Source organism: Pelodiscus sinensis, chromosome 32 (genome assembly GCF_052426305.1).
Source record: "Pelodiscus sinensis isolate ZL-2025 chromosome 32, ASM5242630v1, whole genome shotgun sequence".
NCBI lineage: Eukaryota > Metazoa > Chordata > Testudines > Trionychidae > Pelodiscus > Pelodiscus sinensis.
In genome coordinates, this window is record NC_143083.1 from 11,198,775 (window position 1) to 11,214,694 (window position 15,920).

Genomic DNA, 15,920 nt, shown 5'->3' on the forward strand with positions numbered 1-15,920 from the left:
CTCCCCTGGGGCCAAAGCCCCCAGCTGTCACTGTGCCAGGGCACAGGTTTTACTAGTGACCCGGGCGGGGCCTTCTGAGCTCTTGGGCAAGGGGCGGACCAAAGAGGCGGCTGGCCAGCATCAGGAGCACCATTGACAGTTCTGCAGGGAATGCTCCAGCAAGGGCTGTTGGTGATCCAGATGGAATGCTCTTCTGTCTGGTGAGCGCTGACCCAGCCCGGTGCTAAGGAGGCACGTTTCTCGAGGTGCTGCCTTTCATGTGGACTCAAGCCTGGCTCCGGACTTATCTGAGACAAGGCTCCCATGGCTCCATGCCCCAGGGTAGGAGAATTAACCCTGGAGCGTTCACCATGGTGCCAGGGCTGATAGATCCAGGGCAGTTCTAGGGAGCAATTACTCTGCTCTCTATCCTGAATTGTTGTGTGGCGAGATATTGACCTCGGGGGGCGGGGGGGCTGCATTTCATTGGTGAGCAGGGGATTCCTGTCGACATGGGATCAGATTCTCTGCTTCGGTAATTCAAGTGACTTCAGAGCTGTGCCCGTGGAGGCTGGATAGTAGCGTGGAAGGTGTCGTGGGGTGCTGGCTGAACTGTACCCTCTGCTGGCCTCTCACGTGTGGCCTCTGCTGCAGGTTTATAGCAGCTCTGAGTACCTGGCAGCTCACTCCAACCTGAGCTTGTCGTCGTCCGAGCGGAGCCAGAGCGAGGACAAAGAGGAGAGGACGGAGCGGTGGGACAGGAGCTCCGGGGACGAAGAGAAGAGCCGGCTCTTGGGCACAGAGACCAGGTGGAGTCCAAGGCCCTTATGTCTGTAGGGAAAAGCAGAGTCCCAAAGGCAGCAAGGGTGTGTGGAGGGGGGTGTGGACTCTCAACCATTGTTTACTTAACAGCTCAGCCAACCCTGGGCACTTGCATGGGCTTTGTTTCTGCTCTAGTTGGCAGACGATACCAAGCTTGTAAGTGCTTTGGAGGACAGGGTCAAAATTCAAAATGATCTGGACAAACTAGAGAAATGGTCGGAGATCAACAGCATGAAGTTTCATAAGGACAAATGCAAAGTGCTCCACTTAGGGAGGAACAATCCGTGTTACACATACAGCATGGGAAGTGACTGTCTAGGAAGGAGTCCTGCTGAAAGGGTCATAGTGGACGACAAGTTAAACATGATGTCAAGTCTCAGAGGGGTAGCTGTGTTAGTCCGAATCTGCAAAAGCGGCGAGGAGTCCTGTGGCACTGGTGACGAAGTGGGTCTTTGCCCACGAAAGCTTCTGCTCCTACACTTCAGTTAGTCTATAAGGTGCCACAGGACTCCTCGCCGCTTTTTAAGTTAAACATGAGTCAACAGTGGGACACTGTTGGAAAAAAAAGCAAACATGATTCTGGGATTTGTTAACAGGAGTGTTGTGAGCAAGACACGATAAGTAATTCTTCCACTCTGCTCTGTACTGATTTGGCCTCAGTTGGAGGATTGTGTCCAATTCTGGGCACCACATTTCAAGAAAGAGGTGGAGAAAATTGTAGAAGTTCCAGAGAAGAGCAACAAGAATGATTAAAGGTCTAGAAAACATAACCTATGACGGAAGACTGAAAGAACTGGATTTGTTTTTAGTTTAGAAGAGGGGACATGACATAGCTTTCAGGTACCTAAAAGGGCATAAGGAGGAGGAGGAAGAAAAATTATTCTCCTTGGCTTCTGAGAATAGGAAAGAAGCAATGAGCTTAAATTGCAGCAAGGGAGGTGTTGTATCTTGGTACCTTTGGTGGTTTGGACTGTCAGTGTTAGCGTATTAATGGAGGAAGTGCAGGGTCAGGGATGGAGGGTGGGTGCAGAAGGGAGCACCCAGTCCCTTACCCCAAGCTCCCTTCTGCACCCACCCTCTATCCCCTGACCCTGCACTTCCTCCATTAATATCATGGAAGAGTGCTGCCCTTGACCACTTACCCATCAAAGATCATTGCCCGCCCCTGTCTTAGAAGATGGTTGGTGAAGTGCCCAGGGTCTTGGCTGCTAGCTGTCCAGCCAGCCCTGACGTTGGAGAAGAGTCGGGTGATGGTGAAGTATCCAACTCCAGCTTCTGTCACTCTTAGACCATCTCTCTCCTGTCCACAGGCTCCGGTCATGGACGTCCTGCGGGTCGACCGCCTACTCCTCCCGGCACGAGCGAAGCTGCAGCCCTGCCGCCCTCACCAGCACCTACAGCCTGGAGACCATGCCCAAGTTCGCTTTCTCCTCCGAAGATGAGAGCCCCTGCCCGGGCTCTGTAAAGGCTGAGAGGCCGGTGTTTGTGCTGGGGGACCCTGAAGCAGGGACAGGAGGAGCAGCAAAGCCCTCGGCGTTGTCGGGTACGTGGGCTGCGGATGGCGGAGCTGGGGATTAAGGACGCCCACAGGGTGCTAAATCGGGGGCAGAGAGCTTCTTGCCCAGCCTTCCGCTGCGGAGGCAGCCTGTGTATGCAGTGCAGGGCGTTGGCTGGTGGTGGCCCAGGCCACGGGCAGCCTCCATGGGATCCTAGTAATTCCCCGAGGTTCCAAGGCAGAAAAGACTGGATCCCTTGGAGGGGGACAGCGTGCTATACCCACACCACACATGCCGCCTTGAAGAGGCACTGAGAGGCATGGGAGGGAGCCTGATGGCGGGCAAGGGGGTTTCTGGGGAGATAGCCATGTGTGGGAATAACCCTCGGGGGACAAGACAACCCCCTTTTGAGTATTTGCCTAGCAGCAGAGTCTAACCCTGCCGTTCCTGTGGAAGGAGGTGGCCTGTGAGGCGGGGACAGTGATGGTTAGGGCAGTAGCTCATAGACTCATAGACTTTAAGGTCAGAAGGGACCACTATGATCATCTAGTCTGACCCCCTGCACAGTGCAGGCCACAGAATCTCGCCCACCCCTCCTAGAATAATCCTCTCACCTATGTCTCAGATATCAAAGCCTTCAAATACTTTGAAGACCACAAGATGCAGAGAATCCTCCAGCTGTGATCTGTGCCCCATGCTACAGAGGAAGGCGAAAAACCTCCAGGGTCTCTGCCAATCTACCCTGGAGGAAAATTCCTTCCCAACCCCAAATATGGCAATCAGCTAAACCCTGAGCATGTGGGCAAGACTCACCAACCAGACACCCAGAAAGTTCTCTATAGTAACTCCTATCATCCCTCCATTGACCTATTTCCCACTGATAATGAATGGTCAATTAGGGTGTCGACGGAGGCATGTAGATTAGACAGATCGGCAAAGGGAAATGAAGCCACGATTAAAATAAACGTGGCTTCATTTAAATTTAAATGGCTGCCCCGATCAGCCGACAAACAGCTGATCAGCTGTTTGTCGGCTGATCGGGGCAGCCATTTAAATTTAAATGAAGCCGCAATTATTTTAATCGCGGCTTCATTTCCCTTTTTCGAATACACAAATCTACAAGCCTCCGTCGACGGAGGCATGTAGTTTAGACGTACCCTGGGTTACCAAGATCATGTTATCTCACGTGATTTAAATATCCCGTGCTTCATTTGCATAATCACGTAATGGTGCTCTTTTGAAAGAGCTCCATTTCAAAATTGAAACGGCAGTCTAGAGAGTTCTTTCAAAAACAGGGCGCATTTTCGAAAGAACCTCGTTTTTTGAGGTTTACAGGATCTTTCGAAAAAGTGCCCCGTTTTCGAAAGAACTGTGTCTAGAGTGCGGTTTCAGTTTCGAAGTAGCGCTTTTTCGAAAGAGCGCCATGACGTGATTATGCATATTTAAATCCCGGCTTTTTAAATCCAGGCTCCATTTGCACTTTCGAAGTGCTTCATTTACATCCCTCTCCTGACGGAGGGAGGTAGTCTAGACGTAGCCTTAGACTTGATACAGTTCCAGTGAATGACTGCGGGTCAGCCCCAGCTGGACAGCAGCAGATTGTCATCGCGGTGGCATTATTATCCCGTAGAAGCACCAGCTTGCTGACCCCTTTCCTCCTTGTCCAGCTGAAATTGCCAGTCTGAACCGCATCCGCCTGCGGAGCAACAGCACCGGCACCAAAAACTCCACCCCAAGAGCCCTGGAGCCCGGGCTGGGCCGCAGGCTGGGGAGTCCGAAGAACACTCCAGAGAAGCAGAGAGTGTCTGCAGGAGGCCGAGTACCCAAGTCTGCTTCTGTCTCCGCTCTGTCCCTGATCATCACCACAGGTCAGCGGGCAGCCGCTAGTGAATCTGACGCACAGGGTCAGTGGTGTGATGAGTGCATGCACGGGGCGGGTTTCCGACTGGAGCATCTCCACCGTGCGCACCTGCCCTGCGGCCCCAGCGGCTCTGCCCCACGGCGGCAGCCCATGCGTAGCATCTGTCACTTGTGTTACGTGTTCACCAGCTTAAGCGCTACCCAAGGAGGCCTCCCAGGCAGGCCCTGCTCTGTTACTCCCTCGTGGGTTCCTCTGCACCCCTTAGCAGCAGGACCCATGTCAGTGATAACGCTGCAGAAGAGCCAGCAAGCGGTACCAGCCCTTGGTGAGCTGACAGATCTGCCTATGCTGGGAGTGTAGCAAAGGGAAGCAAACGGTGCGGACCGTGGTAAGGAAATGTATAGGCTGTTTAGTGGGGCAAGCTGAGGTGCTCTTCACACAGGCAATGAAGATTTTGCATACGATGGTCTGCCGGGCCAAGTCCTCTCGATAAGCGGTTTGGTGGGAGGGGACTGACTCTCCAGTGCTCCCAGCGCTGGCAGGGCGGGGGTGCAAGCTGAAATGGGACGCTGTCTGTTGTTTGTAGATGACTGCAGCAGTGGAGGCCTCATGAGCCCCATCTCTCCGCGCTCCCTCTCTTCCAACCCATCCTCACGGGACTCATCCCCAAGCCGGGATTCCCCCCTCAGCATCACCAGCCTGCGTCCGCCCATCATCATCCACAGCTCGGGGAAGAAATACGGCTTCACCCTCCGCGCCATCCGCGTGTACATGGGGGACAGCGACGTGTACACGGTGCATCACATGGTGTGGGTAAGCGACAGGCGGATTCCGCAGGGAACGGGAGCCGCCGTGTACTGACGTTGCGGTGTGTCCTGCCTCCCTAGCAGCAGGGGTGTACCACGACTGCCCTTCTCTCGAGAGGCGAGGGAGGCAGAGCCAACAGGCCGGGAAGCCTACATGCCATGTGCGTCATCCTGAGGATCTGCCTAAATAAGGGTTTCCTGGTTTTTCCATTTCCAGAGCGTGGAGGATGGGAGCCCTGCCCAGGAAGCGGGGCTGAGAGCTGGGGATCTCATCACACATGTGAATGGAGAGTCTGTGCTGGGCTTAGTTCACATGGATGTGGTGGAGCTGCTGCTGAAGGTAAGCCGCCTGCCCTGGATGTAAACGGGACACCGTGTGCTTTGCTCTCTGTGTGCGGCTGGCTCCTCACACTCCTCCTGCGCTCACTGCTGAAGGCTCCGAGCAGCAAACGTCGTTTCATTATCTGAACGAGAGCGGGGGGGGGGGGGATTCCCAATTCAGCAGGAGTCCGGGGGTGACTCTCTGGGGATGCTTGGCTCTGCCCTACGGCAGCGTGGCTCTGCCTCCCGCACCATGTCTGCGCCCCTGGAGCAGAGGTTCTCAAAGGTGGTCTGTGCACAGCTGGCAGCTCTCTGGAGCCTGGCAGCTCTTCCTGGCTTACCTCTGCCAAAGCAATGGTTGGAATTGCCTTAAGCGTTCGCTGAGATCCCAGACGGGAGGTGGGTGGGGCTGCGTGATTGCGAATGGAGGGGGGAGACTCATGACCGCTGGGCTAGCAGCCCCACTCTGGTCTTGTGGGGTTCCCCTCAGGTGTTGGGCTTCATGACTTTGCCTATCGCAGGCTGTAATTCCACGTTTCTCTCTCCCTGTGTATGACCATGCTTAGCCAGCAGGGCTAGCCGAGTTCAGACACCTGGGCGCCTCCCTTCCAGCGTGTGCGACCAGGGGGGTTCAGTGACCAACCCACCTGCGGCTGATCTTAACAGTGGGAACAAAGCTTCTTCAGAAAGGAGGGTTTTAATTCAGCTGTCTCCATGCATGTCTGTGGCTCGCCAGCCTGACCCTACTAGCTTCTTCAGACCCCCCGGCAGGTGTCTGAAGTCTGGTTCCCCCCAGGAACTACCCTTCTCGTGACAGCAAGTCCCTTTTGAACTGCTCTCGTCCTTTTGTGCTTCTGTGTTCCCACACCGTGACCCTTTTGGACAAAGCCAGTCCCGTCGGCTCAGCTGGACTCGGGCCCTCAACAGCCCCCCGGTGGTGTCTGAGCGGTGGCGTATCTTGAGCCATTTTTTCACTTCTGGCTTCTGTTTTCTTACCGCCCCTTATCCCACTAGAGCAGTATGCGGTAGTGCCCTGGCAACCAGGCCAGCAAGCAGTGTTGGTAGATTCGTGCAGAGTAGCAGCACGGCCAACCCAGAAACATTTGGAAGAAATTGCCCTAGAGTCCACGTGGCAGAAACACAGCTCTGCCGGCGATGGCTGGCAGCCCAAACGTCTGTGTCTTTGAAAGGCAATTCTGAGAGGGCAGCTGGGGTCTTTGTGCTTCCCCAGACCAAGCCCTGAGGAGAGAAAGGTCCGTCCCCTTACAGTCCTGTCCCATCACTGATGCTGAGATGAGCGTACAAATGCACAGTGGCCCCCAGATGCTGTATTAATGAGGTTTGCCCCTTCCCCAAGATGATTAATTGCAGAGGGACGTCCGGGCAGTGGGGCAGTTAATAGGCTGTGCAGGAGACTGAGCCTCATTGCGAGCGGATGCATGGTCTCGCAGACGGGAGCCAAGGCCACTCAAGCTCTGGCTCCGATAGTGACGCCTGCCGCAGGAGGTCAGAGAAGGGGATTCCGATGGACCCTTCTGGCCTTAGGGTCCAGTGTAAACGTTCTTATGCCTGGTGCGTCACAACTCGCTTGGTGCATTTCACAGAGTGGCAACAAGGTAGCGCTGCGAACCACCGCCCTGGAGAACACGTCCATCAAAATTGGTCCGGCTCGGAAGAACAGTTCCAAGACCAGGATGGCCAGGAGGAGTAAGAAAAGTAGAAAAAAGGACAGTCAGGACCGGTGAGTAGCAATAGACGGGGGACTTCCTTTAGCGGGCTTCTCTGAGGAGCTCTGACGAGCAGTCGGCATGCAAGCCCTGAAATACGTTGGGGGCCATGAGTTTATTCACCTAAGCTGTGTCTAGACTGGCAAGTTTTTTTGCTTTTGCGGAAAAACTTGCCAGCTGTCTACACTGGCCGCTTGAATTTCCACAAGAACGCTGACTTCCTACTGTCTGAAATCAGTGCTTCTTGCGGAAAAACTATGCTGCTCCCATTCGGGCAAAAGTCCTTTTGCGCAAAGCTTTTGCGCAAAAGGGCCAGTGTAGACAGCTCAGATTTGCGCAAAAAAGCCCCGACCACGAAAATGGCGATCAGGGCATTTTTGCGGAAAAGCGCGTCTAGATTGGCACGGACGATTTTCTGCAAAAAGTGCTTTTGGGAAAAGCGTCCGTGCCAATCTAGACGCTCTGTTCCGCAAATGCTTTTGACGGAAAACTTTTCCATTAAAAGCATTTGCAGAAAATCATGCCAGTCTAGACGTAGCCCTAGAATGGGAAAGGAATATATCTAAACACTGCCTCCATCAGGCAGCTCCTCTAGTTAGTGAATGTGACTTCTCGCCTGCCGAAGACCGGCACCTGCATCCCCTTGCTTCACACAAACACGGGTGAGAATTGACTCCTTGATGCCACAGACCCTGGAAATCCCATGTTCTAATGTTGGTCGACGTCTCAGTGAAACAGGCTGTGACTGTCCAGGGCAAAGAATACAGGTTTTTCCCTTTAAAATGCTCCGGGTGCTAATGGCTGCCGCAGCTGTTCATATTAAGGCTCCGGTTTGAGCTTGTTGGCCGGGCTGGCTCTTTGCAGCTTGCTACGGAATATTTTTATGAGGCGTCTTGTGTCTGACGTGGCAATGCAGTAAATTCCTTTCCCCTTTGTTCCGAGTGTGCAGAGTCCTGAGGTGTTCAGAGTTCTTGGATGAACCCAGCCTCTAGTTGTAGCACTCCCTAGACAACTGAACTTGGGAGAGGGCTTGTGTTGCGATGCCCAGAGGGAATAAAAAGAGGTTTTGTGCAGGTCCCCTCCATGTAAATCCTGCCTGGCTTTGTTCTTCCCAAAGGAGAAAGTGCCTTTTCAAAAAGATCTCCAAGCAAACAACTGTCCTGCACACCAGCCGGAGCTTCTCTTCTGGCCTCCATCACTCCCTGTCGTCAAGCGAGAGCCTTCCAGGATCTCCCACGCACAGTCTGTCACCGGGACCTACAACACCCTGCCGCAGCCCTGCTCCAGACCTCCCACTAGGTAGGAGGTGGTTCTGAACACTTGCCCAGCTATGGCTTCTATTACATGGCCTGTAAATCATGAATACCAAAGCCCCCGGCATGCTGGCTTGCCCTGTGCTATGCCTGTTCCAGGGGTGTGTGCAGGTGGCTGCATAGCATGTGCCCTCAGGTTACTCCTGCTTGGGCTTGAGACACGGCTGGGTCGTCGGCCTTTGCTCTGGGGTTTGTGGATGCTCAGCTCCTACTCCTTGTATGCTGACTTGTACCGATGGGCGTCTGTCACTCGTGCGTTTATGGCAACGGTACTTTGTGCCCAAGGGCTTGTCTGCTCCAGCTCCTAACTTGCCTCTTGAAAGGTATCCAGACAGGTGGAGGCTCATGGCGACTCTTGGGCATAAACTTCCTGAGTTGAATGAACATTTCCCTGGAAATTCATGGGAAGAGGCCAGGAAAGAGAAGCACAAATTGTATAGCGTGGGGTGGAATATTAGGAGGGGAGCACGTGGGCAGCTGCAGTTGCAGCTGGGTTCGTGTGCAGTGATTGGAAGTAAGGTGTGTGTGGGGGGGGGGAGTGTCCCTCCCTTCCCCCGCAACTTGCAGTGCTCCTCAGAGTATGGTGGCCAGGTTCCATTAAGTGGCTTGATTTGGCCGACACCTCATTCAAACCCACCATATATGAGGTGGGTGCTGGAAATGCTGATCTGGCCTGAGCCTTGTGATGTGTCGGGAATGGGAGGATTGTGTTTTCTCAGGTGTGTTGATCTCTCTCTCTCTCTGGCAGATTCGGTCTCCCCACAGAGCACCTCCCCGTCCTCGAGCACCCCCACCTCCCCTGCAGGACACATCCGGCCGAGCTCTCTCCATGGGCTAGTGCCAAAGCTGAGTGGTCAGCGTTACAAGGTGGGGCGCCGCAAGTCCACCAGCAGCATACCCCCATCTCCCCTTGCATGTACGCCTTCCTCAGTCCCACAGCCACCTTCTCCCCAGAGGTCCCCATCGCCACTACCAAGCTACACCAAAAGCGTTCATTCCTTTCAGGGCAAGACTCTGTCCCCCCCGACCATTGTCAGGCAAGTGTCTCGGCCCAGGAGTGCCGAAGGCCCCAGGTCTCCTCTGCTAAAACGAGTGCAGTCGGCGGAGAAAATTGCTACCTACTTAGCAGAAAAGAAAACCATCAGCAACCGGAAGCTCACTCTGGACATGCCTCCAGGAGATGGGATGGGGGAGGCTCTGGGAGAGCGGGAGACTCTTATCCAGGCAGGGGAGCTCTGTGCTGGGGCTTACCCGGGGACCCCCCGAATGAGAGACTGGACGGGGGACAGGCACGACCGTGACCAGGAGGTCGTTGTCATGAGGAGGCTGAACCTGTCGGAGCGCAGGGACTCCTTTAAAAAGCAAGAAGCTGTCCAAGAAGTGAGTTTTGATGAGCCAGAGCTGGTGCCTGTGAGTGAAGATGGCACAAAAGTAGAGGCCAAGCCAGACAGGGAACATGCGCTGTGGAGACGCGCCCCTCATGCAGCTTCCTGGGTGGAGACCAAACCAAGGTCAGCGTCTTGTAGCTCTACTCCAGAGCCCCCAAACCCAGAACAGATGCCGACGGTGGTGCCCCAGATAGCAGTTCAAGGGTCAGAGAGCGATGAGCAGGAGACGCACGCTGCCGAGTGGGAATGCCAAGGGTCCTATCCTATCCAGGTGATGGCCAGGGTTTATACTGAACAAACGGATGGAACTACAGCAGTGGAATACAAGAGCGTCTCCTGCCAGTGGAAAGAGAACAGAGAGCAGAAAGAGCTTCTCGCTGGGCAAGAACCCTCACCAGCTTCTGGATCCCCGCATAGGACATGTAGTAAGGACCTGGCGGGCCCACCTCCGAAGCTGGAGTTGTGGGGGAGCTTGGGAATGGAAGAGCACGAGTGCACCGAAGCTGAGGTGCCCAGAGCGCACCAACAAAAGACGCGCAGTCAAGCTCCTACAAAAGTCAAGGATGAGTGAGTCGCACGTTGAGCAAAAGGCACTGGCTAAAGGTGAACAGGCAACCAAGTGACAGGGCTTCAACGCTGCCCGCATTCCCGAAGCGATCAGCTTCCAGAAAAAGCACATCTGCACTGGAGACCGGCACCCCCACCCCCCCCAGCTGCTGAGATACGCTCTTCAAATTACACACCTGCGTTTTGTGAGAGTCAATGCCTCGGAAACGTTTTTAACGCCAGACCTGTCAGTGGGGTGGGGAATAATTCGACACATTTACTTACAAAAGGTTTTTGTATTAACTGGGAAGATGTTCATATTTTTGTAGAGCTAAGGACGCTGTTTTGTTCTGATGGTGTTTCCTCAGCAGGACCTAAAGCATTGTAAATAGAAAGGACAAGACATGAATCCTTACCACTAATTTATTACTTTTATAAGCTAAGAGGAGGCATCTAAGGTGATCTAAACTGACTTGTGCTAGGGGAAGCATTACTGCTGTTTTGTGAGTGTTTATAATCCCACCTCTGAAATGCATTGTATGTGTTCTGTCATTTCTAAGAAGCACTAGTTTTCCCCCCTTTTGTTAATGTCAGTTTCAGGTGGCAGGGCACGAAGAAAACCAACCAGAGGCAAGCTTTAAAATACTATTTTTGGTAGGGATATGCACAGCGGGGCATGTCCCAGTGCTTTGATCTTCATACAGGTGTCTTATTCTTCACAGAAGAGCTGGTCTTCATTGGAGGAAAAAGCGTAACTTTGTAATGATGGGATTCCTGTTCCGGAACAGACCAGTGGTTCATCTAATCTAGTACCCTACTTGCTGATGCCAGATGTCCCCAAGTTAGGCATAAATTTCCCTCTCCCCAGTGTGTGTGTGGGAGGGGGGGAATAATTTTTGCTTTGGTGTTTTATGACAATACCCGTGTGATTGATGCCCAGCGGGAATGTAGGAATCCAGTATTACAAATCCCAGACAAACCTTGTTGAGCAGTTTCCATACCCTGGCCATGTGCTGTCACTGGCAATGAACCTATGGCCCCCAGAACGTTGTGTATACGTCTCAGACAACAGCACCCCTTTAGAGCATGTGCTGAACCGTTACTCTTCTGCCTCTTTTTCCTTGACACGTTGACTTGGCCTATTCTAGGAAACAGTTGTACTGTTCGAAGGCAGCACGGCCTCTGTGCACATCTGCCAAGACAGGATTGATGGTGTGTGAGAGAGATGAGAACTTTTGCTGTGTGTGGCCAGTTCCCATCTATGGTACAGGTTGAACCTGTCTAGTCTGGCTCTCTCTGATCCAGTAACATCTGTGGTTCGGCCTGATTTTAGTTAGCGGAATGTCCACTTACCATGAGTATGGCCAAGTTTCCCACATCCCAGAAAGTTTGTTTACAGTCACCAGTCCCGGCTATCTGTTCTGTGCTGTTTTTTAGCTCTTAATTTACACCTAAATGTCTTCTAGGAGTCCAGTACACAGTAGAAGTGTTGGTCATGCTGCTAGACAACACTGACCTTTCATGGTTTGGCAAATTCTCTGGTTTGCACCAGTCAGGTCCCAAGGGTGCCAGACTAGAGACATTCAACCGTAGTTGATGCTGCACGTAAGTCATGTTTTTTGGGATAGAAAATGAATGTTTTAGTAGCCTACAGAAGTTCCCTTCAGTTCTTTCCACATTGTGGTTGAACATTCTCAGAACCTTCCGGTGTTGCTGTTAGCTCAGCCAAAGAGGTTTCTGCTCCCTCTTTCTAGTTGCTAATTGTGTTTCTTTCCCACAGAGCAGGAGAGACTTACCATGTGGGAGTGAGCGTCACCAGGCTGGTTCATCAGGAGTGATTTAATCATGTGGATCTTAGTTGCAAGAAATGGTGCTTGGTGGAATCTCTTGGCGATTGGTCCAAATTGTTCTTTAGCAGCCGAGGAAGTTGAGAGTTTTTCACTTGAGGTGGGGCTGGCGAGGGGAGATCAACCAAGGGATTAGACTCATGGGTTAGAGACAGTGATATCTTGGACTAGAATATGCCTTTGTGCGTCTGTTTATACGCCTCTCCGGGATTCCATTTCTTGGAATCCGAAGATGATATCTCAGACGCAGTAAAACAGCTAAAGAACCCCAGAGCTAGGATTAGCTCAGGGGTTCTCAAACTTTGAGATACCGCGACCCCCTAAAATGCTAAATTAATTTGAGACACCCCCCTCACTGCTCCAAAAAAGGGAGGGAGCCAAAGTTGTTAGGCAAAACCCTCTGGGGGTTGCAACCCACAGTTTGAGAAACGCTGGATTAGCTTGTGAGCAATATCTATCTTCCTCTTGTTGCATTGTTATGTCCTGTGGTCCCTGCCTTCAAGCATCTTCTAGTCAAAATCAGAGGGCTCGACATGATGGACAAGGAACGTCTGGACTGGCGAAAGTTCCTCAGTGCTTTCTACCTTTCCTTGGCTCAGCAGCATGTGAGGACTGCCAGTGTCCCGCGCAGGGCCCTGTTGTAAAGGTGAGCCAACCAATCCCGCTCATTGGCTTTCTGTGCTGAATAAGCAGCCACACACAGGTTACTTCTTGGCACCAAAGGGCCATCTTTGTTGAACTGTTCCTGTTTTCCAGCTGCTTTTGGCTAGCCTGGTCCAGTTCATGTTGTGCTTCCGTGTTAAAGGGGAATTGCAAAGATTTGAAAAGGGCACCTCCTTAAGCTCTGTCTTGTGAGTAGAGCCAGGAATGAAGGGAACATTAAGCTTGAAGAAATTTCTTTAGAAGAACTTGCAGATTTTGTCCATTTTCCATTTTTAAAAAAAAAAAGGACTTTGAACATCTCTTCCCCCCCTCCCCCAATCGAAGAACCTCACCAACAAAACTGATCATAATGATTTAATGTGTTCTCTACCCCAGGTATGTCCTTTTCCTCTCTGTCATATAACTGTTCTCAGTGGCAGCTCCCAGGAGCAGGGTCGGGCAGTACCACCTGCCGGTCTAGCTTTTCCAGACTGAAGCTCTCCTAACGTTTGGAAAGGGCATACTCACTCTCTAATAAACAAAACACAAATAGAATTTGTTCAGAGGCTGGGACAGGAACTCAACTCTCAAACAGAAAATAATGGCCGGGGCTATGCATGTTGTGCTGCGTTTCTAGTGTAGGGTTCTGTGACATCTGGGCAGATGAAGTGAGCTTTCAGGGACTCGCTGGCGCTCCTCTAGCACTTGTGCATTCCTGCCACGTTAACAGCTCAAGGTTTTACTTTTTTTTACTTCCCATTTTAAACTTTATAGGAAAAGAGAAAAAATTCTCGTGGTCTGACTTCGAAAGGCTATTTGAGTTCGAACAAAAGACAGGACTATGTAGCACTTTAAAGACTAACAAGATGGTTTATTAGGTGATGAGCTTTCGTGGGCCAGACCCACTTCCTCAGATCAAATAGTGGAAGAAAATTGTCACAACCATATATACCAAAGGATACAATTAAAAATGGTATATATGGTTGTGACAATTTTCTTCCACTATTTGATCTGAGGAAGTGGGTCTGGCCCACGAAAGCTCATCACCTAATAAACCATCTTGTTAGTCTTTAAAGTGCTACATAGTCTTGTTTTTTGTTTCAGCTACACCAGACTAACACGGCTACGTTTCTATCACTATTTGAGTTCGGGCACGTTTTTAAATGTCCCTGCCATGGTTAGTTTATACTTTGAGACATTTAGGCAAAACCTACATCGTGTAGAGGTTTGTAAGAGTTTGTAGGATCATCCCATCTTGGATCTCGTGCATGAAAACTACAGTTAGTGGGATTACTAACCCCTGAAGTCTTTTTTCAGGCTGTGAGAGAGCAATAGGATTGCCAATGAAGATGTAATAAGTTACGGATTTGATGGATCTGTCAGACCTCAAAGCTCATTCAGGAACCTGTGTGTCTGAACCTAATACAAATTAGCTGAAGGATTACTAATTACTTGTGGCTGTTTAGGGGGTGGGGTGGGAGGGAAGGAACTTGTTTTCAGACTGCTTGTTTTAGATGAGATTTTTTTTTTCTAATAATATAGAGGGTTTTGTTTGTGTTTAATTTTTCTTTCTTGTAGAGAGAGATTGAAATAGCTCTAAGCTGAAATAAATTAATCTGCTTGATCATCTTTTCAGAGATGTCCCATGAGAGACAGAGTTGGTTAGGAAAAGCACAACTGGAATTTATCCGTTTTCTTCTTTCCCTGGGCCATATTTCAGTATCTTGATGCAAAGGGTAACAGAGTAAAATTTTATTTTCAGAGATTTGCAGTTTCTCTTCTGTGTTCTGCATTAAGCTAGTTTCTAAAACCTTCCCCAAGATGTGCTTTCAGAGCATACAGACATTCCATAGAGACTTCCGAGTGAACATTTAATTAGAGTCCTAAATTTTTATTAAAAATGTAATAAACTTCACTGTGTTGTCTGATCTGTCTCTAGTTGTAATTTCTGAACTCCTTTTGCCTCTTGTGCTGGTAGATTTTATATAAAGTAAAAGTCCCTCGGGCATTTTCCAGCATTTCTAAGGTTTTATATGATGTAAATGTTTACATTTGATAATGCATGTATGTTTTTTTTAACTTCAGTGTTTGCAGAAACTGACACAGTGCAAGTATTGGGCTTCTATGTCAAAACACTTATTTATATCCCTTACTGTATAGTTTGTATTGCGATGATATCCAAGCAGGTGAGCTAAGTTGTCAGAGTGGTATTTTTTATTATTTGTATAATGCTAAAGTTTATGCCATTTTGTAGCACCAATCCCGCTATAAAGCGATTTCTTTTCCCATTCCAGATTTGAGAGTAATTGGTGATGCTAGCTTTCTATTTTGATAGCTTATCTAAGTGCTTGGTTTATTTTAATTTGTGTGGCTGTTTTAAATCGACTGCTTCTTCTGTGCTAATTCTTGTAGTAACTTACCCAGAAAATAAGCAAACAATCATATTGGGGGCTGAGAGCATGTATTAATTCCACATCATCCGTCTGTGGAGGTACAAAAGCACTTTCTGATCTTGGGGTTTAGTGAATGAAATGGTTCTTTGCTAGATGACAACACAGAATGAAGTTGCTTTTGCTTCTGAAATGATCTTGCCAGCTATTGCTCTGTTGTAATTCTGTTTCTGCTGAATTTCTAGCTGTTTCCTTTTTATTTATTTTATTTTGTAGCTCTCTTATTTAGAATCGGTCTTCTGCTTGCTTCTTCAGACTTCTCTAGCAACCACTCAGGAAGTTAGCATTGTTGTTTTGAAAAAATAAAAGTGGGCATCTCCTTTTACACCGACCAGGTGTAAAAGGGCCTCAGCAGGACCGTGGCTGAAGAACTACTCTGTAAGAATAAAACTCTTGTTTCAGAAGTTGTATAAAAAGGATTTTTATGGAAAATGTCTTAAAACTAAACAGGGCCTTGTCTTCCTGTATTGTACTGAACCACTGGTCTTGGTATGAATATATTCAGAAAAAGCTTCCTGTTGTAATAAAATTATTCCTTGAGATGGAATTAAAGTGCATAGCCTTCTGTTCAAGGGGGGACTACTTAGTTCAGAACTGCTAATACTGGAGCTTTTAAAGAACGTTTTGGAAATAAAATTCTTATTACTCCTGCATGTTCACTTCTTGATCTTCCTAATGTGTAATATAATGCAGATGGCATGCAATGAAACACATGCTTCAGT

The 15,920-nt window shown here is 50.0% G+C and overlaps 1 protein-coding gene across 4 annotated transcripts in view; it reads left to right on the forward strand.

Annotated features, from left to right (window-relative positions):
• MAST3 (microtubule associated serine/threonine kinase 3) overlaps positions 1–15,745 on the forward strand; it is an 87,128-nt gene extending 71,383 nt beyond the window's left edge. For all 4 annotated transcript variants that reach the window (XM_075902929.2, XM_075902927.2, XM_075902930.2 and 1 more), the window contains 8 exons: positions 634–788; positions 2,112–2,344; positions 3,965–4,165; positions 4,745–4,971; positions 5,182–5,304; positions 6,890–7,026; positions 8,130–8,311; positions 9,074–15,745. In XM_075902929.2, the coding sequence (XP_075759044.2) occupies positions 634–788; positions 2,112–2,344; positions 3,965–4,165; positions 4,745–4,971; positions 5,182–5,304; positions 6,890–7,026; positions 8,130–8,311; positions 9,074–10,284 (2,469 nt within the window). In that variant the 3' untranslated portion in view covers positions 10,285–15,745. The remainder of the gene's footprint in view (positions 1–633; positions 789–2,111; positions 2,345–3,964; positions 4,166–4,744; positions 4,972–5,181; positions 5,305–6,889; positions 7,027–8,129; positions 8,312–9,073) is intronic.
• Positions 15,746–15,920: the final 175 nt, after the last annotated feature.